At 47.0% G+C, this 27,573-nt stretch overlaps 1 protein-coding gene across 9 annotated transcripts; it reads left to right on the forward strand.

Annotated features, from left to right (window-relative positions):
- Positions 1–664: 664 nt before the first annotated feature.
- On the forward strand, positions 665–26,502 carry cep43 (centrosomal protein 43). Of its 9 annotated transcripts, none has more exons than XM_038727612.1 (20): positions 665–809; positions 1,729–1,782; positions 1,861–1,915; positions 3,872–3,960; positions 6,544–6,666; positions 7,406–7,462; positions 7,561–7,631; positions 10,474–10,535; positions 10,808–10,869; positions 10,956–11,033; positions 11,780–11,833; positions 15,268–15,482; positions 16,741–16,791; positions 17,873–17,947; positions 21,748–21,807; positions 22,598–22,707; positions 22,811–22,885; positions 24,853–24,886; positions 25,750–25,837; positions 26,323–26,502. In XM_038727612.1, the coding sequence occupies exons 1-20, from the start codon at positions 726–728 to the stop codon at positions 26,401–26,403; spliced, it is 1,578 nt and encodes a 525-aa protein (XP_038583540.1). In that variant the 5' UTR covers positions 665–725; the 3' UTR covers positions 26,404–26,502. The 9 variants fall into 9 exon arrangements, with proteins under 9 accessions (XP_038583540.1, XP_038583541.1, XP_038583543.1 ...); XM_038727613.1 differs by having other exon boundaries at positions 22,814–22,885; XM_038727615.1 differs by lacking the exon at positions 17,873–17,947.
- The last annotated feature ends 1,071 nt before the right edge of the window (positions 26,503–27,573 follow it).

A 27,573-nucleotide genomic window follows, 5' to 3' on the forward strand; every position in this document is an offset into this window, starting at 1 on the left:
TTTTATTCCTGTTCACATGGAGTCTTTTTATTTCATTAATACTCTCAGAGCTTTTAGAGAAAGCTGTTTGTCAGTCAGCTGCTCTCATGTAAATAAACATGAACTCCTTCTCACGTTTTTGATTCCCCAGATAAACAAGGAGCTCAGACCCCGGATGGGTCCTGGTCCTAAACACAACAACCAGTCCACGTAGTCCCACGTGTCTGATCCTTTGATCAGGAAAACAGAGAAACTTCAACAAAGTGTTCATTTGGATAAATTATTACCATAAATGACTTTAGATATAAAGGACACAGTTTAAATCTTAACATCTTGGAAATGATTTTAGATCGTGTATATAAATAAATAAATATTGTTTCCTTTGCTCACAGGCGTCACACTCTTTAAAACAGTGGTTCTCAAAGTGGGGTCCGGGGAGCACCAGGGGTCCCTGAGGGGTCCCAGGGGGACTGTTGTTGTAGTTTCACTCACTAATAAAACATCTAAAAGACGAGTTCTTATCAAAGTGGGGTCCGTGGTCTACTTTGTGTCACTTTAGGGGCCCCTGATGTGAAAAAGTCTCAGGACCACTGCGACCCCGTCCTGGCCCACTCCGCCCAGAGGGGGCGGCAGTGAGCGAGCGGACATTCCACCGCAGAAGAAGAAGCAGCAGAAGAAGAAGCAGCAGAAGAAGAAGAAGAAGACTTCCTGCGGTTTGTTTTGTGTCCCGGCAGCTTCAGTTAAACATGTCAGCCACAGAGGACGACACCGAGCTGCGGGACCTGCTGATCCAGAACCTGGAGAACAGCGGAGTCCTCAACAAGCTCAAGGTCCAGACTCTAAAACCGCCAGTCCAGTCCAGGCTAGGCTAGGCTAGGCTAGGCTAGGCTAGGCTAATGTTAGCTACACTGCGATTTTAAACGGGGTTTCAGCCGGAAGTGTCGCTAGCTGTTAGCTGGGAGGCTAATGCTGCGTGAACTAAATGTTGCTGACGTGATGTTTCTGAAAGAAACGCCGTTTGTGTACAAGTACTCACGCGCTGTACTTCAGTAAAAGTACTAATACCAAGTTAGCACGTTAGCTTCCGGTTCTGCAGACCCTCAGGTCCAGATCAGAAACCGTTTTACCTGCAGCTTCAGATCTGGACCAGAATCATCCGGAGAGGATCCGGTTCATTTAAAACACAGCTGCCAGATTATTAAACTTTCATTCTGTCTGGGGTAAAAATGCAGTTTGTGTTGACCAGCTGTGTTTGAAGCGACCCGGATCCTCTCCGGATGATTCTGGTCCAGATCTGGATGATACTCTGTGAAAACCTGACTGAAGTAAAAGTACATGAGTATTATGAGTATGATACCAGTTAAATGTTTCTCTGTTCGATCTGATGCTTCTGGATTAATAATCCTGCTGCATTTGAGCTCCTTTACGCCCTGCCGGGTAGTTTAATCTGCAGCAGTGCATCATGGTCTATGGGAGCGCCGCGGGTCCTGTGAGAGCCTCCTTTGTGAGGAGGTTTAAAGAGTTTCTTCGGCTGGAGGAGGATTTCCTCGGCACATGAAGGAACTCTTCCTCCTGCAGGTTTTCAGTAAGGCCTGGAGATACGGGGTTTCCGCTGGACTGGAGGGGTTTAGATGCTCAGTGCAGACTCCGCCTCCTGGCGTGGCGCTGAATGTGACGGGGCCGTACTGAGCTGTCATGTGATGTGGCTGTGAGGCCGTTACGGGAGGTAACCTGTCCGTGTTCCTGCAGGCGGAGATGAGGGCGGCGGTGTTCCTGGCGATGGACGAGCAGGACAAACTGGAGGTGAGGGTTACCGTCAGGACGGGAGCCGGCGCCGTCTCTCCGGAGCTCCTGTTAACTTTGTTCTTCATGTTCCTGCAGAACAAAACTCCTCTGATCAACGAGAACCTGAAGAAGAGTCTCCTCAGCAGAGACGGTGAGTCCCTGACCCCCCCCACCGTCTCTCAGGTGTCAGGAGGGGGTGCAGTTCCTGCCTGTCAGCACAGGGTGGAGCTGTGGGGCCATCAGACACATCCAGCAGCACCTGGGGATCCAGGCTGCAGAGGGTTCTCTGAGGGGTTCTAGTTGGCAGTGGAACCAGCACCTGGGCCCGGGGGGGGGGCGACTTATCTGTTTGCTGACATTTCAGCAGCAGATGAGTTCATTAGTTTGGACGATCAGAAGGAGCTTTTCTGCCAGTTTCACTCGATCAAACGGCCGACAGACGCCTCAGAGCTCATTCTGAACAACTCGCTTGGTTCCGGTCGGCTGATGTGACAGTTCAGGGTTTAGTTCTCGCTAACTTTTCAGGAATCGAAACGAGAAAACTGCGACAAACTTTTGTTTGTCGCCATCTTGAACAGCTACAGCGGCCGCAGCCGTGCTGCTTTATGGGTAACAGGCAGTTCAGTTTGAAGGCGAGACAGGAAGAGGTCGTTGGAGCCGCTTGGAACAGCACTCGATGCCTCGCCGTCCTGAGCGGTTCGTGTTGCAGCAGTAAAATCTAAAAATATAGAGGAACAAACTAAATGATAATAAAGAAATAAGAGAAAAGGTTAAAGGGGGACAGGAAGGAAGAGCTTGTTCACAGAGCGGCGTCAGACCGGACCGGTCTGCGGATCTGGACTGCTCCGATGCAACTTGGACTGGTTCACAGAAACCGAGACCAGAACAGTGAGACCCCTGGCCCCCGGGCTAACTTAGAGTCTGAGATTGGATGTTACCATGGTAACCGACAGTAACAACCAGTCGCATTACAAACAGGCAGAAAAGGGAAACGGCTCCTCCGGTGTCGTTACCCAGGAAGCTCTCCTGACACATGGATCAGCTGTGGCCTCCTCCTGGATCTTCTCCGTACGTCTCTGACGCTCCGCTCAGCGCTCGGGTTGACGCTGTTTCCTGTTTTTTTACCAAACTCTCTGCTAAATGTTCCAAATAAAATCTCCCAGTAATTATTAATCTGCTTCAACAAACACGTTATTTCCACCGGGCCAAACTGCACTGAGCGGCTTATTTTACCCAGAATGCATTGCAGTGTAGTCCTACTTCAGATAGTCGGGTATTTTCACAGTACTCTGAATATTCTCACAGTACTCTGCATATTCTCACAGTACTCTGCGTATCCTCACAGTACTCTGAATATCCTCACAGTACTCTGCGTATCCTCACAGTACGGTGGAGTATTTTCACATATTCTTGCAGTACGGTGGAGTATTCTCACAGTACTCTCCATATTCTGGCAGTACTCTGCATATTCTGGCAGTAGGGTGGAGTATTCTGGCAGTAGGGTGGAGTATTCTGGCAGTAGGGTGGAGTATTCTGGCAGTACGGTGGAGTATTTTCACATATTCTGGCAGTAGGGTGGAGTATTCTGGCAGTAGGTGGAGTATTCTCTTTGCTGTTACTAAGTTCAGATAAACAGAAAAGTGGAAACAGACAGGGTGTTATAGAGTAATATATGATATGATGAAGTAATTATACTTACTGTTTGTATTAAAAATGAAATATAATAGAAATGTAATAAATATACTTTAGTATGACAGTAATAACAGTAGTTTAGTACAGGAGGTAACGTAGTGATAACGTGTACCCTAATATCTGGTCTTATAATATACAATATAGTATAATATACAACAGGTGTTCAGGTTCTTCCTCTCAGCTCAGTTAGTCAGCGATGGCTGAATCCACATTGATTAGTAACTGTCCTGATCTGGACCCCTCTCTGCAGTCTGCCTGTAGGAGGCGTCTCTGTGGCTCGTGGTTCCTGGTCTTTGTTCTGGGGACGGCTCTTTGTTGTTTGTGTTACTGTAACCTCAGTCAGTGCTGCTGTGCTGGCGTCCTCGGGCCTCATGTGGTTCAGGTGTCAGTCTGAACCGGTTTCTCCTCTCTGCAGGCCGCCTGGTGGCCAGCCTGATCCTGGACTTCCTGCAGGTCTTTAACCTGGACTTCACCCTGGCCGTGTTCCAGCCGGAGATCAACTCGGTGAGTGTTCAGATCTGATCTGGAGTCAGTGTGACTCAGCGTCTCTGTGGTCTGTGGCTGTTACTGTCTTCAGGTTTCTGTTCACACCACCGACCGACTGAAAGGAATTACAACAATGTGAAACACTGCAGCGCTCCAAACATCTAACTAACATCCAGATAACCAAACAACAAAACGTCTAAACATCCAGACGTCTAAACATCCAGACAACCAAACATCCAGACATCCAGACATCCAGACAACCAAACGTCCAAACATCCAGACAACCAAACGTCCAAACATCCAGACAACCAAACGTCCAAACATCCAGACAACCAAACGTCCAAACATCCAGACAACCAAACGTCCAAACATCCAGACAACCAAACGTCCAAACATCCAGACAACCAAACGTCCAAACATCCAGACAACCAAACGTCCAAACATCCAGACAACCAAACGTCCAAACATCCAGACAACCAAACGTCCAAACATCCAGACAACCAAACATCCAGACAACCAAACATCCAGACAATCAAACATCCAGACAACCAAACATCCAGACAACCAAACATCCAGACATCCAGACAACCAAACATCCAGACAACCAGACAACCAAACATCCAGACAACCAAACATCCAGACAACCAAACATCCAGACAACCAGACAACCAAACATCCAGACATCCAGACAACCAGACATCCAGACATCCAGACAACCAAACATCCAGACAACCAAACATCCAGACAACCAGACATCCAGACAACCAGACATCCAGACATCCAGACAACCAAACATCCAGACAACCAAACATCCAGACAACCAAACAACCAGCCATCCAGACAACCAAACAACAAAACATCCAGACATCCAGACAACCAAACAACAAAACATCCAGACAACCAAACAACCAAACATCCAGACAACCAAACATCCAGACAACCAAACAACAAAACATCCAGACGTCCAGACAACCAAACAACAAAACATCCAGACGTCCAGACAACCAAACATCCAGACAACCAAACATCCAGACAACCAAACAACCAAACATCCAGACAACCAAACATCCAGACAACCAAACAACAAAACATCCAGACGTCCAGACAACCAGACGTCCAGACAACCAAACGTCCAGACGTCCAGACAACCAGACGTCCAGACAACCAAACGTCCAGACGTCCAGACAACCTGACAGCCAGACGTCCAGACAACCTGACAGCCAGACAACCTGACAGCCAGATAACGAAATGAATAAATGTAATGTAACGTTAAAACTGAATCTGTCTTGCTCTGTTGAGGATTGTAAGCGGCACTTTATCAGAGGTGCTGAAGTTATTTGTGAGATTTCTGCCTGATCACAGGTGTTGGTTAGTTTCGCTTTCCTCCTGCATGAGTACCTGGTCTCATCCAGTTCTGTTCTGTCAGACAGTCGAGAGGATACTCCCAGTAACATAATGCAGTAAAGGGCATGTAGTGAAATATTATGAATTCTCTTTAATTAGGCTAATGACGTTAGTCTCCTAATATTACGACGCTTTTTCTTCACGTCAGAACACAGATACGTGGGAGAGGTTCTGAATGTGGATTTTGAGCAGATAAGTTAGTGTTTCCCATACGTTCATTTATTTGTGGCACAATATCAACGCTGACCGCCACATGTTGATTTTTGATGTTTTTTTACTAGGCCTATTTAAAATCCTATTGAGCTGCAGAGCTGACTGCGTATTCCCTCGCTCGTCCCTCTCTCTCTCTTCCTGGTGAACACAGCTGCACAAATCTGTCCAACACAACGCCGTCAATGTCGGAGACCCAGCTATTAAAAGTTATTAGCAAGCATGTAAGGAGAGCTGAGTTAATGTTAGAATACAGCAAGTTATTAACAGATGAGCTAATAAAGTCAGTGCCTGGATCAAAACAGATTACTTTATCACTGAGATGAAAAGGGGCCACAAACACATTTAAATAGGTGACTTCCCCACAAAAGAGTAGGTGAGACTTAACCACGTGTGTTGACTCAGCAGGGATGATATTCAAAGCCATAAAGAACGCCTGAGAGCCTCACTACATTATATTCTATTATATTTACATATTTTGAATCGCCTGCCAGCTGAATTCCATTTAGGACCCTCTTGAAAATGAGATGATGCATCTCAAGAGGCTTTCCTTTAAGAAATTCAAGTTTATATAGTGGGACATTTCCACCAGATTGCAGGATATTAAGTGTCCCATACCCCCCACTTACTAAGTGCCCATCCTGGAAACCAGACTCTGGCTTCACACACAGTTTCTGGGAGGAACCTTCACTTATTAGTTAAATAGAATTAGTTTTCACATGTAATTAAAATGCTGTTTGTCATTCAGTTATGTGTTTTAATAACAATAAAAAACAACAACATTCAGGGCAAATGGCCAGCATCTTCTTTGATGGGGGGCGCTGACCCAAAGAAGGTTCAGAACACTGAGAAAAACATGACGCAGTACAAGTACATGACCAAGTGTGTGAGAGCATTACGATTGTGTGAAGTGCTGAAGTCTGCTTTGCCTTCTCTTCGCCCGTCTCTCCCGCCGCTGTGGCGTTTGCCGGCCCGTCTCCGATGCAGCTGAACGGCCTGGACAGCCGGGACCTGATCTGCAGGGACCTGGACCTGTCAGAGTCTGAGGTGAACAAGAACTGTCCTCTGCTGCTGGAGCTCGTCAAGAGGGGACGACGCAGACCGGCCCAGGTGAGACAGGCGGCCAATCGGCTGTCGGCGCCGCAGCTCCTTCTAACGCCCACTGGGTGCTGCTCAGGTTCTGTACTTTAAGTACACATTGAAGTACTTTCTTCTCTGCTCCACCTCATGTACCTGCCAGCGGTACAGAACAGGACCCAGCAGCTGGCTTTTACTCTGTGGTATTAGTACTTTCACTGCAGTACAGGACCTGAGTACTTTCACTGCAGTACAGGACCTGAGTACTTTCACTGCAGTACAGGACCTGAGTGCCCCCCCTCCTCTGAGTGAACAGGGTTTCCAGAGAGGACCAGTGAGACCTCGTTGCATCAGGTCTGTGACAGCAGTCTTCAGTAAATACTCGGAGCTTTGACTGACTGATCAGAGGCAGACCTGATGGAGACACAGGGCTCCTCCACCTGAACCTGTGTGTGTGAGAACCAGGTCCTGGTTGTTGTGATGTGGGTCACCTGGAGGAGGTCTGAGAGTACAGATGGAGGATCTGCAGCTTTGGTTTCCTGTTGATCTCAGTGTTTCCTGGTTTCTATTGATGAACGCACGCAGTACTACTAATACTGCTACTACTGCTAGTACAACTACTCCCCCCCCCCCCCCCCCCCGCCTTCTTCAGTTACTAATACTGCTGCCATAAGTAGTATCAAAGGTATTTTATGTCTAGAGCCCCCCCCCCCCCCGACTGAGAACTAAACCAGCTTCTCGTCTCTCCACATGAACCTGGTTTGTCTGGCAGGAACCGTCTCCGAAGCAGATCGCGCTCGCTCGGAAGAACTTTGACTTCTACGACAAGGTGAGTGTGTGACCTCATCAATCCGTGGCCAATCAGAGCCCTGCGTTGTTGATGAGGCTGATGGTGGTTGTTGTTGTTGTTGTTGTTGTTTCCTGCAGGGCGGGAGCGGCTCAGTCGCAAAGGAAGACCTGAAGAGTGTTTTCACAGATCTGTGCCCCAGTTTGAACAAGTAGGTCTGCAGCAGAACCACACACACACATTACATAGACTTACATTCAATCCTGGAGACTTTCGCTAACCTTAACCACTGACCCAAAAACTGCTTCCTCCACTTAGAGCAGAATCTGTCCTCAGTTAGCCCCGTTAGCTCAGCTCAGCTAGCTCAGTCTGAGTCACCTCAGTTAGCTCAGTTAGCTCATATCAGTTAGCTCAGTAAGCTCATATCAGTAAGCTCATAACAGTTAGCCCCGTTAGCTCATATCAGTTAGCTCAGTCTGAGTCACCTCAGTTAGCTCATATCAGTTAGCTCATATCAGTTAGCTCAGTAAGCTCATATCAGTAAGCTCATAACAGTTAGCCCCGTTAGCTCATATCAGTTATCTCAGTCTGAGTCACCTCAGTTAGCTCATATCAGTTAGCTCAGTTAGCTCATATCAGTTAGCTCATAACAGTTAGCCCCGTTAGCTCATATCAGTTAGCTCAGTCTGAGTTAGCTCAGTTAGCTCATATCAGTAAGCTCAGTCTGAGTTAGCTCAGTTAGCTCATATCAGTAAGCTCATAACAGTTAGCCCCGTTAGCTCATATCAGTTAGCTCATATCAGTTAGCTCATAACAGTTAGCTCAGTAAGCTCATAACAGTTAGCCCCGTTAGCTCATATCAGTTAGCTCAGTCTGAGTCACCTCAGTTAGCTCAGTTAGCTCATATCAGTTAGCTCAGTTAGCTCATATCAGTTAGCTCAGTTAGCTCATATCAGTAAGCTCATATCAGGTAGCTCAGTTAGCTCATATCAGTAAGCTCATATCAGTTAGCCCCGTTAGCTCATATCAGTTAGCTCAGTCTGAGTCACCTCAGTTAGCTCAGTTAGATCATAACAGTTAGCTCAGTTAGATCATAACAGTTAGCTCAGTTAGATCATAACAGTTAGCTCAGTAAACTCATAACAGTTAGCTCATATCAGTAAGCTCAGTTAGCTCAGCTCAGTTAGCTCATATCAGTTAGCCCCATTAGCTCATATCAGTTAGCCCCATTAGCTCATATCAGTTAGCTCATATCAGTGTGTCTCGTTGTGTCCAGACGCCTGTCTCGGTGTGTCTCGGTGTGTCTCGTTGTGTCTCTGTGTCGTGACGGCTGTCTCGGTTTGTCTCGGTTTGTCTCGTTGTGTCTCTGTGTCCTGACGCCTGTCTCGGTGTGTCTCTGTGTCCTGACGCCTGTCTCGGCGTGTCTCGTTGTGTCTCTGTGTCCTGACGCCTGTCTCGGTGTGTCTTGTTGTGTCTTGTTGTGTCCTGACGCCTGTCTCGGTGTGTCTCGTTGTGTCCTGACGCCTGTCTCGGTGTGTCTCGTTGTGTCCTGACGCCTGTCTCGGTGTGTCTCGTTGTGTCTTGTTGTGTCTTGTTGTGTCCTGACGCCTGTCTCGGTGTGTCTTGTTGTGTCCTGACGCCTGTCTCGGTGTGTCTCGTTGTGTCTTGTTGTGTCTTGTTGTGTCCTGACGCCTGTCTCGGTGTGTCTCGTTGTGTCCTGACGCCTGTCTCATTGTGTCCTGACGCCTGTCTCGGTGTGTCTCGGTGTGTCCTGACGCCTGTCTCGGTTTGTCCTGACGCCTGTCTCGGTGTGTCTCTGTGTCCTGACGCCTGTCTCAGTTTGTCTCGTTGTGTCTCTGTGTCCTGACGCCTGTCTCTGTGTGTCTCTGTGTGTCTCGTTGTGTCTCGTTGTGTCTTGTTGTGTCCTGACGCCTGTCTCGGTGTGTCTCGTTGTGTCCTGACGCCTGTCTCGTTGTGTCCTGACGCCTGTCTCGGTGTGTCTCTGTGTCCTGACGCCTGTCTCGGTGTGTCTCGGTGTGTCTCGGTGTGTCTCTGTGTCCTGACGCCTGTCTCGGTGTGTCTCGGTGTGTCTCTGTGTCCTGACGCCTGTCTCGGTGTGTCTCTGTGTCCTGACGCCTGTCTCGGTTTGTCTCGTTGTGTCTCTGTGTCCTGACGGCTGTCTCGGTTTGTCTCGGTTTGTCTCGTTGTGTCTCTGTGTCCTGACGCCTGTCTCGGTGTGTCTCTGTGTCCTGACGCCTGTCTCGGCGTGTCTCGTTGTGTCTCTGTGTCCTGACGCCTGTCTCGGTGTGTCTTGTTGTGTCTTGTTGTGTCTTGTTGTGTCCTGACGCCTGTCTCGGTGTGTCTTGTTGTGTCTTGTTGTGTCCTGACGCCTGTCTCGGTGTGTCTTGTTGTGTCTTGTTGTGTCTTGTTGTGTCCTGACGCCTGTCTCGGTGTGTCTCGTTGTGTCCTGACGCCTGTCTCGGTGTGTCTCGTTGTGTCCTGACGCCTGTCTCGGTGTGTCTCGTTGTGTCTTGTTGTGTCTTGTTGTGTCCTGACGCCTGTCTCGGTGTGTCTCGTTGTGTCCTGACGCCTGTCTCGGTGTGTCCTGACGCCTGTCTCGGTGTGTCTCGTTGTGTCTTGTTGTGTCCTGACGCCTGTCTCGGTGTGTCTCGTTGTGTCCTGACGCCTGTCTCGGTGTGTCTCGTTGTGTCTTGTTGTGTCTTGTTGTGTCCTGACGCCTGTCTCGGTGTGTCTCTGTGTCCTGACGCCTGTCTCGGTTAGTCCTGACGCCTGTCTCGGTGTGTCTCGGTGTGTCCTGACGCCTGTCTCGGTTTGTCCTGACGCCTGTCTCGGTGTGTCTCTGTGTCCTGACGCCTGTCTCTGTGTGTCTTGTTGTGTCTTGTTGTGTCCTGACGCCTGTCTCGGTGTGTCTCGGTGTGTCCTGACGCCTGTCTCGGTGTGTCTCTGTGTCCTGACGCCTGTCTCAGTTTGTCTCGTTGTGTCTCTGTGTCCTGACGCCTGTCTCTGTGTGTCTCGTTCTGTCTGTCCTGCAGGAACATGTTGGAGAGGTTCCTCACCGATGAGCTCAGAGCTGCAGACAAGACCTTCTCTAAAAGTAAGACTTTATCAGCTGACCTGAACCACTGTCACCTACGTGGCCAAAAGTATGTGGACAGCTGACCGACGTGTTCCGGTTCATCCCAGAGGGGCTGGGCGGTCCGGACTCAGACCAGTCAGGATCTCCCACAGCTAACTGGAACCCATTTCTTTATAGTCACATCTCAGACCTAACCACGTGCTTTTGGCCACGAGTGAAACATGACAGACGGCGCTGCGTGTCGGCGGCGTTCATGTGCTGCTGCGTCATCGTGTCTGTTGTTTCCACAGCGATCGACTTCCAGGTGTTTCTGGGACTCTACAAGCGTCTCTTCGCTCAGTGCACGAGTGTGGTGAGCCTGTTTTCATCTGTGACGCTAAGCTAACAGTTCCCCCTGCTGCCAGTCTTTATGCTAAGCTAGCTGTTGTCTGTGTCCAGGTGGTGCAGGACTCTGATGTGGGTCAGCCTCAGAGCCGCCTTCCTGAGGACAGAACCAGCTCTCCACCTGCCAGTAAGGTACGTCTGCCCTCGCCTGCCGAGGTGGTTGTGGTGGCCGTTTTTCGTTGCATGAGTTTTTGCTGAAGTCAGAAGAACTCGGCCCTCAGTGTTTCCCATTAATCACAGAGGGGGCCCCCACGGCCCCACGTGTCCTGCAGGGTTTCAAAATGAACCCCCCTCATAATGACCTTAAAGACGCTCACAGACTGTGGCGTCTGACTCGAGACACATCGTGGTTTGAGGTCAGCTCACTCGTTCATGAGAACACACTGAAGTTAGAGTGCACACGTATTCTAGCCTTTATGGTAAATCCTTCCTCTTGTCACAGAGACCCCCCCCCACAGCTTGGCCCCTCCCTCCCTCTATCACCTCCTCCCACCGCCACAACAGAACCTTTTAGAGACTGCGTTCCCCGTTAACCTCCTCTTTTTAACCCCTTCCTTCCATCTTTCCCCGTGAGGCGTCTTTACAAAAAGCTGAAATGTTGGGAAATTAGTTGATTCTTTGATTTGCTGCAAAAATACTGAACTCGTTGACTTTTCTTACCTTTTTAAATCTACTCAACATGTTTATGATCAAAGTTCTTCATGGATCCAGCCTTTTGTTCTCGCTCTCAAAGTGCACCAGATAAAGGCGTTTAAAACAGTTTACGGCCTCACAAAGCCCGTGGGAAACACTGACCCCGGGAGTTAAAGGGCCAAGAGGGAAGTCGCGGTGGCCCTGTGGGGTCAGACAGCAGCTGACGGTGTCCCTGTCCTGCACAGATCCCCAGATATAGAGGGCAGATTCCCCGAGGACAGAGTCAGACAGCAGCTAAGGTAAAACCTGCAGAGCAGATCCACAGCCAGCAGCTTCACTAACTCTGTAATATCACTGAGAAATCTCAGCAGACCAGAGACCTGATACCAGAGATCAGATCTCTGAGACCAGAGATCAGATCTCTGAGACCAGAGATCAGATCTCTGAGACCAGAGATCAGATCTCTGAGACCAGAGATCAGCAGACCTGAGACCTGATACCAGAGATCAGAGACCTGAGACCTGATACCAGAGATCAGCAGACCTGATACCGGAGATCAGAGATCAGATCTCTGATATCAGAGACCAGATCTCTGATATCAGAGACCAGATCTCTGAGACCGGAGACCAGAGATCAGATCTCTGAGACCAGAGATCAGCAGACCTGAGACCTGATACCAGAGATCAGAGACCTGATCTCTGATATCAGAGACCAGAGACCTTCATCTACAGCTCTCCTCACTTTAACCTGTTCCACTAACTGTCTCACTGTCCAGACGAGAGAGATGAAAACCTCCTCCAGTTATTACTGTGCACTCAGGGCGCAGACTCATGCTGCTGTGGGAGGCCGTGGGTTTGATTCCCTCTGACACCGAACCCTGGTTGTTCCAGCTGCGGCCTCTGACGCACACAGCAGCTGTCAGTCACTTTCAGAAAAGCTTAAATGAGCGGCGAGCTGAGCATCGAGCAGCGGCGAGCAGAGCGCGCTGATAAGACCACCCGAGGCGAGGGCCGCGCCGCTGCTCGATGCTCAGCTCGCCGCCCTGGCTGCACAGTAATAAGAGTAATGACTGCTTCCTCTCCCAGGCTGAGTTTTGGGTGAAGGCTGTTTGTTCTGACTGTGCAGCCTGAAGGTTTTAATATTCTGCTGCAACAAAGCTTCACGTAGAGACGACATCCGTCAGCTCTGCCACACTAAGTACTGCAGTAAATACAGGCCAACACGCCACTGAGAGACACGTCTGTTTAACAGCTACATAAAATTATGATAAATATAATGCAGTAATTATAATTTATAATAATTTACTGAACCTAAAGACATAAATCAATAAAACTTTATTTGTACAGGTTAGTGGGTCACATGCCAGTAGATAGATAGAGAGATATCTATATATCCATAGAGAGATAGATGGAGATAGATGGAGATAGATATAGAGATAGATCTATATCTCTCTAGAGAGATAGATGGAGATAGATATAGAGAGAGATAGAGAGAGATAGAGAGAGAGATGGAGATAGATATAGAGAGAGATAGAGAGAGATGGAGATAGATATAGAGATAGATCTATATATCTCTAGAGAGATAGATGGAGATAGAGATAGAGATAGAGATATAGAGATAGATATATAGATAGATATAGAGATAGATGGAGATAGATATAGAGATAGATAGATATAGAGATAGATCTATATATCTCTAGAGAGATAGATGGAGATAGATAGATATAGAGATAGATGGAGATAGATATGGAGATAGATATAGAGATAGATGGAGATGGAGATAGATATAGAGATAGATGGAGATGGAGATAGATATAGAGATAGATATATAGAGATAGATGGAGATGGAGATGGAGATAGATATAGATATAGATAGATAGAGATAGATGGAGATAGATATAGAGATAGAGATAGATATCAAACGGCACGAGAAATAATAACTAAATAAAACAGAAAACAGAAAGACAGTAACGTATGTATATAAACTGAAAACCTTCTCTGCTCTTGTGACCTAAATGAAGCTGTTTCTGGTAAATGTTTTTACGTAGAAAGATGCCCTTTCAGGAGAGCGTGGGCGTAGTTATGGATTATGGAGAAACTGTGACGTGAACACCCACGAACAGAGCTGCCTTAAATGAATGACTTCTGATATAAAGATCTGCGGATGCTGGTTTATCTCGCAGTAATGAGTAAACGGAGGCCGGACAGGACGCTTGGCGGCCGTGGCGCCCTGCAGGAGCCGTGTGGACGCTGCCTCTGGTTTCCCCGTGAGAACGCAGCTTCTGGGGTTTTGCTGTTCTTCTCCGGCGGGTTTGAAAGTGGGAGTGAAAGGTTGGCCTAGAAAGAGGCTCCGTGTGGACGCAACCTGTCCCTGAAACTGAAACTGGCTTTTGATCAGCACAACAAGTCTTAACAATAAAGTGAATGAAAGTGAGCAGCTGCTCCTTCAGCCTGAAGCTCTGTCAAACCAAAAAGACTTCAGGTAAAAGCCTCCGGTCCCTAAGACAGGTCTGGTACAGCTACACGTTAAGACGCCTGGTTTTTGGTTCTTTGGATGTGTAAAACTTTTGAAAGCGCACCAGGCCACCTGCTCCAGGTGGATCTACAAATCAGTATGGACATGCTGCACGCCGTTACATCGGTTAAAGACGTTTCAGTCGTTTAGTTCGTTTTACGGAACCAGGCTCAGTGAATCAGGCAGAGACACGTTTTTAGGACCAAAATGTTCCAGTTAACTTTCGTGGAGTGCAAACAGACTGCGAGAGGCTCAAAGCTCTGAAACACAGAGAGCATCCGAACACAAGTTCACGGCACAGAGCAGCGGATACGAGTCGCCTCTATCCTGATTGACAGGTCACCAATCAGCTTGTAGCCCCGCCCTAAAGCCTCCCCTGCTTCCTGGTCTCTGTTCCTCTAAATGGGACCATAATTTACTAAATGAACGTCATGCTGTGTTGAAGAAGACTTGAAACTAGAGACTGAGACCATAAACTCATCAGGAAAGTGTTTACTGAGGGAATAAATCAGCTGACAAGTAGAAACATTTTCTCAGTTCTGCTGTAAATATTTATAACGACCTGCAGCCTCGTTAGTGTACTGATGATGAAACTTTAGTAACTTTAGGTCACACCTTTCAACGCTGGGATTTGAAAATAGGGAGAAACAATGTGCAGTATGTTCTACATACTGACCCCTGGTTTATCGGAGGGGAACGTGGCGAGCTTTAGGCTACGTCCAGCGGGTTTTAAGTTATAGAAAGTTTAAAAGTACACGAGAATTACAGGACAAAAGGCGGGGGGGGGACGGTAGACTACGGGAGAATCCCTGGAGAAACAGGAGAGTGTCCAGGTGTGAGAGAGGTCGTTAGAAATATTAACCAGGACATCTCCTTCACCTGCTGCACTAACTCACCTTCTGCTTCAGTTTAAAATCAAACCCGGAGAAGATGATGACGATGAAGAAGACGGTGAGTCAGTGCAGATCAGCAGCTTTAACCGGGGTTTGATCTGCTGTCAGTGATCAGGTCGCTGATCTGAGACTGACTGCTCTCACCTGGCTGCGCACTGAGCTGGAGGACTGTAAAGACTGATCGATTGTCTCCGGGAACAGCCGAGGGTCACATTAACCAGTCCACCCACTGCTCAGCTGCTAACGCTCGGTCAGCAGCTGACGATCTGCACTGACTCAAGTCCTGCTCTGTCTGCCGTCTCACGGGCTTTTTTGTCGTCCATCAGGACTCGGACGGCGTGACGTCTCTGGGTAAAGGAGGCCTCCAGCAGCCGGGCTCCAAACACAGCGAGGCGTCTGACAGCCGGACCTCCTCCTCCGGCCCGAACAGAGAGCGCCTGGACCGGGACCAGGACCTGGACCTGGAGGTGGAGGACGATCCAGACGACGGGGATTCGTTCTTCGACGACCCGCTGCCCAAACCCCAGAAGACCTACGGCTGGTGAGCACACCTGACCTGTCGCCTGATCTTAGCGCCTCGCTGTGATTGGTTCGGGCCGACTCAGGTGGCGTCTTTGCAGCTTCTCTGCATCAACGTTAAAGTTAGATCCGTGTACAGACCTGTGCATGTAGTGAAACCCTCCTCTAAATGTGACACGACAGCCAGCAGCTGGTTAGCTTAGCTTAGCATACAGGCTGAAAACAGCCATAAAACCACTTTGGTTTCTGTTAAACAAACGAGATGCATCATGGCGTTCTCTCCCAACTCGTCACCTGTGGACGCTTGTTAAAGACCCCTTGACGTAGCTTTTTAACACCCTGGGTTCCCTTTACCCTTTTGGACCAGTGTGTCAATTTAGCATGAATAAATATGCAACGATCGGTTAGACTTTTAAAATAAAACTACTTGTTAACGTTGTGAAACAGTTTGATTAGGTTTAGGCATCACTTGCATAACGTAATTCAGTGTTCACTTTTTGCTTTGTCTCCTTTGTGAAACCGCCTCCTTTCTCAGACTTTTCTGTTATTTATAGTACTTCTGGCGTCAACCTTATGGCGCTAACAGGTCTTCACCGTGTGTCCATATGTGACAAGTTGGGAGAGAGAACAGTTTGGCAGCTGAAAACCACCCAGAGACTAATTCACTAGTTCAACATGAACCTTTAGCTGCACGTGTAAATGAGTCCAGCATCAGGATCTGAGCCCGGCTGACATTAATATCAGCTGCTTTCACACCTGCAGTTCGGTTCATCGGGTCCGGACCGAGGGGGGGAAACAGAAATCGTGTTCACGCCAACTTCTCACAAACGAACCGTCGGGAAATCAGATCCTGATCCTGAAGTTTCTGCAGAACTTTAATGGTTCTGATGTGTAAATTTATGTTGCTGGGTGTCACAAAGAGCTGAAGAAATGTATACCTATAACTATAAGCATTATTATTATTATTACGTACTGAGACCGCTTCTTCAAGATCTCGGTACGCTTGTTTGGTTCTGGTTTTGGTGCCGACCCCAGTGCAACTGCTGCATTCACACCTGCCCAAACAAACCGCCCCAAGGGGCGAAACACACTCTAATGTTATTCAGCCGAACTAACGAGGATGGTGTGAAAGCCCCCGTACAGGTCAGCTTCAGCATCCGTCACCGCAGAGCTCTTTTTATTTTCAGATCGCTGTAGGTGATTTTTAAGGAACGTGTGTTCTTTATTACCAACAAACGTCCTGTGTTCTCTGTGTTTCTCTGCTGCCTCGTTAATCGCAGTCCTCTGACCGGAGAGAAGGACTCATCAGAGAGGACGGACGGTCAGAAAGAGTAAGTACCTGCGAACTCGGAGAAGCTCCAGGATGTCTCGAGTTATTCTAGTCTGTGCTGAACGCCCCAAACACAAAGTCTGAGCTTTGGACCATTTCACATGAGACTCAGTCGTGCAGACTGAACTTTACACCCAGCAGATTCTTTTATCTTTAGACTCTAACTTATAACATTTCTATTAGACTCTAAAATCATCGAGAGGCTGTGAAATAAATCATGTGCACACTTTTCTTTTGATTCTCTACAAAACATTAGGAGGCAGCTACATAATCAGTTGGAGAGGTTGACAGGCTGTGAGACAACTGACAGGAGAGCAAACACATGAAGATGAAAAGACTTGATGTAGCTTCCTGTGTAGTTTGAACTTTTCTTCCTGTCTGTTGTGTTTCTGGGGCAAACTGAGTGTTACTTTCTGCTTTTGCACCTTGCACCACGACCTCAGGCTCTATCCACACTCCTACCTCTTCGTTTTAAATCTCAGACCTTCTGCTGCGTCTCCGCCTCCCGTCCAGACTAAAACGCTGAATCCCAACACGCCAGTTTGGTTTTAAACTCTGGGGTAGAGTTTTAATAAAAACATGTTGTTCTGTGTAAATAACACTTCTACACTTGGACTGTGCACGTGGTCGACTCCCGGCCTGTTTCCCGCCGCCACCTCGCTGTCGCTCCATGCGGAGAAATCTCTGCATTGGTTCTTCACCGTCGCTGTTCTGCCTTCGTCTCTAGTAGAACTTTCTTCTTCGGCTGCAGAGTAGACAATCTGCTTCCTGTTTACACGCACACGCTCAGTGTACATGAACGGTGGTTTTAATAGAGACGCTGGAGTGGACGGAGCTCGTCGTAGTGTGGATGGAGCCTCGGCCGTCACTGTGTGAGCGGGTGAATGTGTAGTTAAAGCAGTAGATCTCGGCCCACCTGTCTTACCTGTCCAGGTGTCCCTCTCTCACCATCTTCACACTGTCCTGCTGCTCCTACTTTGCCTTAAATGTCCTTTTTTTTCTCTGTTGTTCTTCCTGTTCCTGTGTCTCTCTGTCCCACCTTACCTTTACCTGTCCTCCCTCCACCCCTCCTCGCCCTGCAGTGTTGTCTCTCTGAGGGAGGAGGGTCTCTCTGGGCCGGTGTCGTCCCCAATGAGGCGAGGCAGAAGCCTCAGCGAGTGAGTGAGCACGCCAACAGACGGCCGTTTGAATGATGAGCCGAGTTTACGTGTTGGGTCGGTCACGTTCGGAGGCCTCGTTCACACAGAGACGAGAGACGGGGAGGTGACCGGTAACCACCGGGAACCTTAAAGGCCCTGATATACTTTCTTTTAACTGCGTGTTTGTGCACACAGGATGGCGGCCGTGCGTATCCTGCGTTCCTTTAGAGGGTAGGTTGTGAATATCTTCAAATATGAACGCTACGCAAGATGCAACCTTATAGATCACACGTACCTTTGCCGTTTTCACTTATTCCTGCAATCTTATTGCAGTAAAACGCCAAACAACATCACAACTTTCATCTCAGTCTTTTAGAAAAGGCATATTAGGCCACAGCAATCGCAACAAAGGCCCTCGAGATCCTGGAGGGACGGATTTATGGCGGGATGTTTTGAAGAAAACCTGCTGGAGCGAGTCTGCAAGGACCGACATCTTTATGATGTCTCATTAAAATCAGAACCTCCTCGAGTGTCGCCAGGGTTGTTTACATTGTGCAAATTCAGAAGTTGTCAGGAAGATATTCCGGTGTACGCAATCTGTTTGCTTCGCCAGCTCTTGTTAATAAATGCGCGTTGTTAAAAAGCAGGTACATCTGGGGCCTAAAAATGACGACGTGCAGCCAGCGAGAGAAGAGAGATGCATGAAAACCATTTGTCCTCCTTTGTCATCCGTCCCCGTCTTCCTCTCTGGTGACGAATCTTGTTTCTCTGTGTGAACGTGACCTAAGGCGGCGTTCACATGAGGCGGCGTTCACATGAGGCGGCGTTCACATGAGGCCTTCAGCCCCTGACAGTCAGAGCGTCCATTGACCTGGTTTCAGGTCTTAAATAAATATTCATGACTAAATAAGCGACAGGTAATGGTCTAAACTGAAGAGTTCCTCTCAGGACTCATTTCATAACCTCTGACTGACGACTTAAAGGGAACGACTTCAGCCGCTGATTCAAATGTTGCTTAATCCTCATTTGTTCTTTTCCAGCTGAGCCCCGCCCACTTCAGACAGCGCTCTGCTGAGGTTGGCAGGAGTCATCAATGCTTTACTTTAGTACTACTACAGTATTGAATACTCCATTCTAAATGAAGGTCCTACGTGTTTTAATTTACTTCAGTAAAAGTATTTATTATAGTTGGAGGTGGGGCTGGATGAGGTACACAGTTGGTGTACTACCTGCAGTAGATGGGGGTGTAGAGTTTAATGAATGTGTAATATAACAGTTCCTGTGGAGCAACATGGGACCTTACTTTAGAAAACGGTAGTCAACGGCGAGAGACGGCTGATGTTTGAATTGTGTCCTGAATCACACACGACGTCTGTCAGTTTAAAAGATCATTCGAGTCAAGAAAGTCCTTATAGGCCATTCTCGCCACTCTGCAGCCATCTTGGTAAGGCCTCTGGGCGGTTAATGGGACTAACAAGATCAGGTCTCTCTCTGAGTGAATGAAAAGATGATGAGTTTGCCCCAAAACAAGGTTTAAAAAGTGTTTTTCCCTGCAGGTTATACTTCTGCTACACATGTGTCCTTACGTCAGAGGAACCACACGATTGGATTATCATTTAGAGTTGTGTTGAGGATTCCTAAAGTGGCGTGTCTCCTCACAAAACCTCTCAAATTAAACATCTGTGTGTGGAACACAGCTCAGTTACCATCAGTATCTCACAGAGTGAGGACACCCCTAAATATCTGATTCTTCATGTGACGACACTGGACAGCGTAAAGTAGCGAGCGTGCAGCTTGTAGAACAGTGTAAAGTAGTGAGCGTGCAGCTTGTAGAACAGCGTAAAGTAGTGAGCGTGCAGCTTGTAGAACAGCGTAAAGTAGTGAGCGTGCAGCTTGTATAACAGCGTAAAGTAGTGAGCGTGCAGCTTGTATAACTGTAAAGTAGCGAGCGTACAGCTTGTAGAACAGCGTAAAGTAGCGAGCGTGCAGCTTGTATAACTGTAAAGTAGTGAGCGTACAGCTTGTATAACAGTGTAAAGTAGTGAGCGTGCAGCTTGTAGAACAGCGTAAAGTAGTGAGCGTGCAGCTTGTATAACAGCGTAAAGTAGTGAGCGTGCAGCTTGTAGAACAGCGTAAAGTAGTGAGCGTGCAGCTTGTATAACAGCGTAAAGTAGTGAGCGTGCAGCTTGTATAACTGTAAAGTAGCGAGCGTACAGCTTGTAGAACAGCGTAAAGTAGCGAGCGTGCAGCTTGTAGAACAGCGTAAAGTAGCGAGCGTGCAGCTTGTAGAACAGCGTAAAGTAGCGAGCGTGCAGCTTGTAGAACAGCGTAAAGTAGTGAGCGTGCAGCTTGTATAACTGTAAAGTAGTGAGCGTGCAGCTTGTATAACAGTGTAAAGTAGCGAGCGTGCAGCTTGTAGAACAGTGTAAAGTAGCGAGCGTGCAGCTTGTAGAACAGTGTAAAGTAGCGAGCGTGCAGCTTGTAGAACAGCGTAAAGTAGCGAGCGTGCAGCTTGTAGAACAGCGTAAAGTAGCGAGCGTGCAGCTTGTAGAACAGCGTAAAGTAGCGAGCGTGCAGCTTGTAGAACAGCGTAAAGTAGCGAGCGTGCAGCTTGTAGAACAGCGTAAAGTAGTGAGCGTGCAGCTTGTAGAACAGCGTAAAGTAGCGAGCGTGCAGCTTGTATAACTGTAAAGTAGTGAGCGTGCAGCTTGTAGAACAGCGTAAAGTAGCGAGCGTGCAGCTTGTGTAAAGTAGCGAGCGTGCAGCTTGTAGAACAGCGTAAAGTGTAAATCTGCTGTTCCCTCAAAATAACACATCACAGACATTAATGTCTAAACCGCTGGCATTTCTTCAGTGTTGTCACATGAAAAGAAATAATCAGATAAAATGTTAGGGTGTACTCACTTTCATGAGATACTGTAGCAAGTGGCAAGCAAGCGACAAGCATTAGCTTAGCATTACAGCGCCAACATGTCGGTTATGTAAACTGATGTATTGTTGAGACGAGAGATGCTCAATGTTACCTCCCAGTTCTTGACTTTAATGGTCTTTTAAAGTGAAGGACATCGTGTGTGTGATTCAGGACACAGTTCAAACAGGATCTAAACGTGAGTCGTGCATATTTGATCTGAAGTGAGGGCCCATGGGGCTGAAGCTCTATAAATGTGTAATAAATGAAAGTGGAGCAGACGAAGCCCGGGGGAAGTAACAGAAACCAGGTCAGCTTTCCTTTTGTCTCTTTCTCAGAGAAACTGTTGCGTTCATGCGAGCGCCGCCGGCGACGCCGCACGTACCGACCAGAGAGAAACCTGTTGGATTGTTGGTGTTGTGGCCGCTGTCGATATCCCAGCATGCATCAGTGTGCAGACCGTCCACTCTGTATTCATCCACACTGACACTGCTCACGGTTTATCGTGTGTGATATCATCAGCTGATGTGTGATGTCATCAGGAGGTTGAACCCGGAGCTGCCGCCCAGCGCTGTGCGGTCAGAGCGAGCGGTGTCCCCGTGGAGGAAACCAAGCGTGCAGTCCCAGAGAGGCGACTGTAACCGAGTCAGATTACATTTCACCGCCGCTCCGTCAAACTTTAATGATTGCGGGACAAACTGGGTCGCTGAGACAGAGGCAGCGAGGCAGCTCCGGGCTTCTCCTCGCTCCTGGTGTCACATCCACAAACAACCCGAGTGTTCAGCTCGTTCTGTCAGAGGGCTGTTTTATAAATGAGTGTATCAGACCAACGAGGTCCTCAGAAGGATGGACAGACAAACATGAGTGTGTCTCTTCACCTCCCCCCCCCCCTCTCTCTCTCTGGCCTCAGCTTGTCTGTCCTGGCTGCTGACTCAGAGGGCGATCGAGAGGATCCTCTCTCTGAGCTCAGGTGAGCTACAGGTGTTCCCTCTCTCCTGTCTTCACTCTGGCTTTGCTTTGTAACACTGAAGCACACAGCGGCAGTACGATGTGTGTGACACGTAGTTAGTTATTGTAAATGGCGAGGATAGCGTGATGTCAGTCCAGAACAAACATCCAGGAATCAGCTTAGAAACCAGAGGGAGACGTGTTTATCACGAGCTGGTCGTAGACTTTTACAATTCATATCTTTAAAGGCCGTTTGTCCTCTGAGCCTGAAATCTCCACTTCAGCTGCTCTGACCAAACCTTTCTGCTCTCTTCCTGAATATATTCTTAAGGTTTTTACAGAGGACATTATAGAACATTTTACTCCCAAAAACAGGACGAAAATTGATTATCTGATAAATTTAAAGAGAGAAATTCCCTCAGTAATAACATTTGAGTCTGAGTCAAAATAAAACAATCATTTTGAACCTGACTTAATCCAGAGTTCAGATTTCAGTTCTTGAAATAGATGCAAATTAGCTCATATTTCATTAGATTCTGCCTCATTTGCATATTTAAACATTTCAGAAAACCTGTAATACAAAAAAATATTGTGAAAAAGAAAGTAATCCCCAACCGGCTGTAAATATCTGCACCGTAACCTTGTTGAGGTAATGGAGAGAGACGACGCACAAGGCGGATTAGTCTGTAGACTGTAAATCCGGTGCTGTAGAACTGGACTGGTTCTCAGGTCCGTCAGCTGCAAATCTAATTCATTATGTTGTTATTTAAGTTCCTCCATCCTCAGCTGACCGTCTGCTATTTGTGTGCCAGGAAGGTGGAGGCGTCTGGGGCCAGAGGGGCTCCAGCAGGGTCCCTGTCAGAGGCTCCGAGACCCGGAGGAGGAGGGAGCAGCATGTCAGAGCAGAGCCACAGCAGGAACGGTCAGTTCAAACAGAACATCTGGGGCTTTTTGTAACACCCCCTTACAGGAAGTTCGCCATCTGGAGAGGTTGTGTTTAACCAAGGTGGTTTTTCTTCCTGCAGCAGCGTCCGGCTCCAGAGAAAGGGGGTCCAGAGACTCGAGGGCCCTGAATGATAAAACTGGATCTCTGCATTTCGGTAGGATTCAAACATCACAGCTATAAAAGAATAACCCTCTCCCTGTTGGTCCCTGTGATGCTGCTCTGTGCTTCACACTGTCCACTGCGTCATGGTAGCGACTGGTTGGATCAGTACTGCTACAAGTCATTTGGTGAAGAGGGAGCGGGGGTTCCTCAGAATCCCGACAGACAGTAAAGCCTTATATTTAGTGTGTAAAATGTTAAAATACAACATAAAGTTCTGAAAGGACCCAGTATCAGATCAAAGAATAGGAGCGACTGAAAACGCACATCAAGAGATCGTTCACGTACACTGGGCATGTGTCGGTGGAAACAGGAAGCAGATGTTCTATAGTTACAGAAGTTTTTGCGAAAGAATAAAATACTGCAGACGAAGAACCGCACCAGATTTTATTTTTCATGGACCAATAACGAGCTGGGACTGTTACTGAATGTAAAACGGGAGTGTGGCGGCGGAAAACAGACTGGGAGTCATTGCAAAGTAAACGGCGACTTGCACAGTACAAGTGTAGGCTGTTAAGTGTTATCTGCACGGTACAGAATATTTTAATAAAAACACCAAAACTAAAACTTAAACTGTCAGCAGCATCGTGTTTCTGCTTTGCATGACTGATAAGAGCTAATCAGGAGCCAAACGTGGGCGTCTGTCGTTTCTAAAGTTTTTGCCCGTCTTCAGTAAAATGCTCTCCGGAGTTTCGAAACGCTGACGAACCCATTTTGCGAAACTTCTCCATTTTGGGTCTTTTTTTTTTTCTCCAATTTAGTCTGGACGGGAGAAGCAAACGTAGCAAAAGGTCTCCGTTTTAAAACCAAAACGCAGCAGACTTTTCAGTTTGATCAGGTTCCAGGTGTGAAACCGTTTCATACCTGGAATTTTGGTCAAAAAGAGGTAGTCTAGGTCTGGATCAAACTGAACCATGGTTCGGTTAGTTTCAGATGTAAAAGCATTTTTTGGATGGTTCAGACTTCCAGACCATTTACAGGAAGTTCTGGTGGTTCCTGATTAAACCAGTAACACCCAAGAGAAAACAACGTAGTTGAAGTAAATGAGCCGAAAGAGAAGGAAATGGCCTATTTCTATTCATGGGGGAATGAAATAAGGACAATTATTAGCTCATCTTTTGAAAGAGACGACCCTTTTTGGTCTTCTACTCCTTTTCTGGACATTTTCACTTAGGGGTGTTCTCACTTTTGTTGCCAGCGGTTTAGACATTAATGGCTGTGCGATGTGTTATTTTTGAGGGACAGCAGATTTACACTGTTATACAAGCTGCACGCTCACTACTTTACACTGGAGCAAAGTGTCATTTCTTCAGTGTTGTCACATGAAAAGATTAGATATTTATAAAAATGTGAGGGGTGTGCTCACTTTGTGAGATGCTGTAATGTTCGCACAACGAGGACATTCATTTGGCGAATTTGAACTAGGCTCGAGAACAACTGGTGCTGCAGGTAGTATCATAAGGTAGTGACATAATCATAACATGCATCTTTTCATTTATTCTTGTCAAGGACAAAGTGTTTTGTCAAAACTACCCGCTGAACCCACAACACACTGACGTTGGACACACCTCAGCTTACAAACCAATCATGCATCCCACAGAGATGATGACGACAGGACACGAGTCTGTCATGGAAAGTTCTTTAGCGCTCGTATAAATTGCAACATGAAACCAAACCAGAACAAACCGAATGCGTCAAAGCTAGAACTTTGGCTTTCAGGTGTGAAAGGGTCTAAACCTCAACCACAACTTTACACTTTCCTCTAACTTACTTTTTTCTTTCAGTGATAAATGAGAGCGTCATCTGCAAACAGTTAGATTCTGGATCGTCTTTCTTAGTTTTTGTTCTGTTAGTTTCGGGTGGTGAGAGGTGAAGATGTTCGGTACAGATGCTCTGCAGCTGAACTGTGAGAATAACCCGTTTCTGTTTCACTAATTCAACCTCTAAAACTCTGCTTCACAGATGACGACGTTGAATATGACGACGACTTCAACAGGTGAGACTGTCGATGTATCTCTTTACATTCAGCATCGAGTCTTTTTGGTCAAACTCATGACGTTCGATCTCAGCAAACCAAGTCACTCCAGTGGAATCACTGATTGTTGGATTCATCTGCACTAAAGTTCAACTTTGATGAACTTTTACCCACAAATTTAGCTTCACAGAGCTGATCTCTGAACACGGAGGAGGCTGTCGCAGCTTATTAGCTGTGTTGCTAACATCACTTCACTTAAGCTCCTCTGGTTACTGCTGGTTTACTCCAGCAGACATGAGGACATCACGCTCACACAGCTTTATTTATAATAATGATATTTTATTTATAGATAACTTGTCAAAATCAGCAATTACAAAATGTTTAACAAAAGTAAAAGCAATAAATCAATTCAGATGACTTAAGAAGAAAGGACAAAATACAAACACACACAGATACATTCCTAAATGCACAGCTCATGTATAAATACACAGACAAATGGGCTAAATACGATTATAAGAACAACTTATGATAAAAGTGAGTTTTTAAAGTGACTTAGGAGAAGATACGCTGTCAGCTTGTTGTAGCTCCCTGTCAGTTAGCGAGATGTTAACCAGCTCATTAGCTCATGGGGCTCACCTGGTGTTTTGTTCACTTGTTCAAAGAGCTCGGTTTCACTTCAATAATCAAACATTTATAGATTGAATGAACGTGGTTCCTCTTCAGAGAGGCCCAGAAACAGGCTTCTTCACTGTGTATTGTATTGTGTAAACTAACTGACAAAAAGCTTCATAAACGTCACAGATAAAACATCCCTGCAGGCTGCGTTTATCAGCATAACCCCAAACGCAGGTGGAAGTTGGTTTAATGCACTTTCTCTGCTCCAGCCATCGGTCAGATCTCTCCAAGAGCGAGCTCAGCATCGGGGAGGAGATCGAGGAGGTTTCCATTGAGGGACCTGACAACAGTGACAAGGTGAGCCCTGCTTCAGGTTTCACCTGGGTGCACCGTGTCCTCACGCTGCAAGAACTGTGATTGGCTGGCTTGGTAGCATCATTTCCTCTGAGCCCACAGGAAGTGCTCCCTGCTTTGAAGCCAGTTTTACTAGCGGACAAACAAGCAGCTGTAACGAAGTGGATCAATATTTTTGAGTGTCACAACCAGGCAGACACGACATCAGTTTGATTCCTTCGGTTGAAAACATTTTAAGGTCTAGAGCTGCGTGGTTATTATTTTACTCCCTTTAGTCAAGTGAAAGTCCTGCGTTCTAAACCTTACTGAGGTAAAAGTAAAATGTTTCTGCTGCAGTTGTTTTAACTCCTTTACATCCTGTTGGGTGGTTGAATGTGCAGCAGTGCATCATGGTCTATGAGATCATTGTGTTTGAACTGTTTGTACGTGATGTTATTTTAGACAGCTCGTGCTTCAGACCTTTAAATCCCGTCTGTTCTGTTGTGCAGTTCGACGACACCACTCAGGACCTGAGTGTCTCCCAGCTCAGCCAGAATCATGGCGCCGACTACATGGAGGAGGTGGCCTGACCGTCCCATCACCCAGCACGGTTCCCATGATGCACCTCTTTGTATCGTCCATATTTAAATCTGTACAGTTTCAGCCAATAAATGTGTTTGTTTTGAGCGGCTGTTTCCTGCAGAGTTATTTGACTGCTGGCGGGTCCTCTGATGTCTCCAATGATGTGAATTTAAAGTTTCACTCTGTTTTTAGTGTTGGAGTATTTTTGATTCAGCGACATGAACCCCAGCGTCAGACCGAAGGCCGCCCAGTGGGGAGTCCAGGTGCCAGAGTGAGCGACAGGAAGTGATCAGCAGTGACTTAAGTACACATCGTTGTTGTTTTAAAACAGCAGTTTGGTCCTGATCTCCTCCAGCAGCTAATTATTCATGCGTTAGAAGCTGTGTGTAATTTACTGAGAAGGCCCCAGAAAACACTTAGCAACCTCCCTGAACACCCCAGCAATGTTTTTCACATCCACTTAAAAGTTTAGGACACTGCCCAGCAGGGCTGGACTGGGAGAAAAAATCTGGCCCGGACCCCCCTCACCAACACACCATCGTTCCATTTAAGGGCTCAGATCAGTGTGATCAAACACTTGGCCCACGAGACGTAACATTGCACAAGCTTGTGGGCGTGGCGACAAGACAAGAATATATTTTAATATTTAGAAAAACACATGTAGGGCTATTGATGAAATAGTTGATAGGGGGGTCTGGGGCTCCTCCCCCAGAAGGTTTTGAGCTTTAAATACTTAATTTCCTGCATTCTGGGGACATTTTCTGCACCAGAGAAGCACAAAATTCGGGTGGCAGGTGACAATTCAGAATATAAAAATATGATCGAATATGATGCAGTTGTCAGCAGCTTATTATTGTTTTGCTGTCTGTGCTTTATGAGCCGGTTGTTGGCGTGTTTTTTAAAAAACAGCCCGGTATGCCAGATTACCAGTCCAGCCCTGGACGCTGGGCAATAAATCAATAACGATAATTATCTAAATATCATTTTCCTCATGAACAAAATAACAAATGTTCAATAAGTGTTTGATTGAATTCATTTGAATCAGGAACGAATCAGCACTTAATGTTTCTACTAAGATCTTTATTTTGTTGAGGAAAAGGGACTGAAAACAGATTTGACTTCATTTTCCTCCTGCATGTTTGTTGAAAAGAGATTTTCTCAGAATAGTTGTGAATGTT

The sequence above is a fragment of the Micropterus salmoides genome, unplaced genomic scaffold (genome assembly GCF_014851395.1).
Source record: "Micropterus salmoides isolate LMB-PRFRI ecotype aquatic unplaced genomic scaffold, ASM1485139v1 Ms_hic_scaffold_18, whole genome shotgun sequence".
In the NCBI taxonomy this organism is placed as follows: domain Eukaryota; kingdom Metazoa; phylum Chordata; class Actinopteri; order Centrarchiformes; family Centrarchidae; genus Micropterus; species Micropterus salmoides.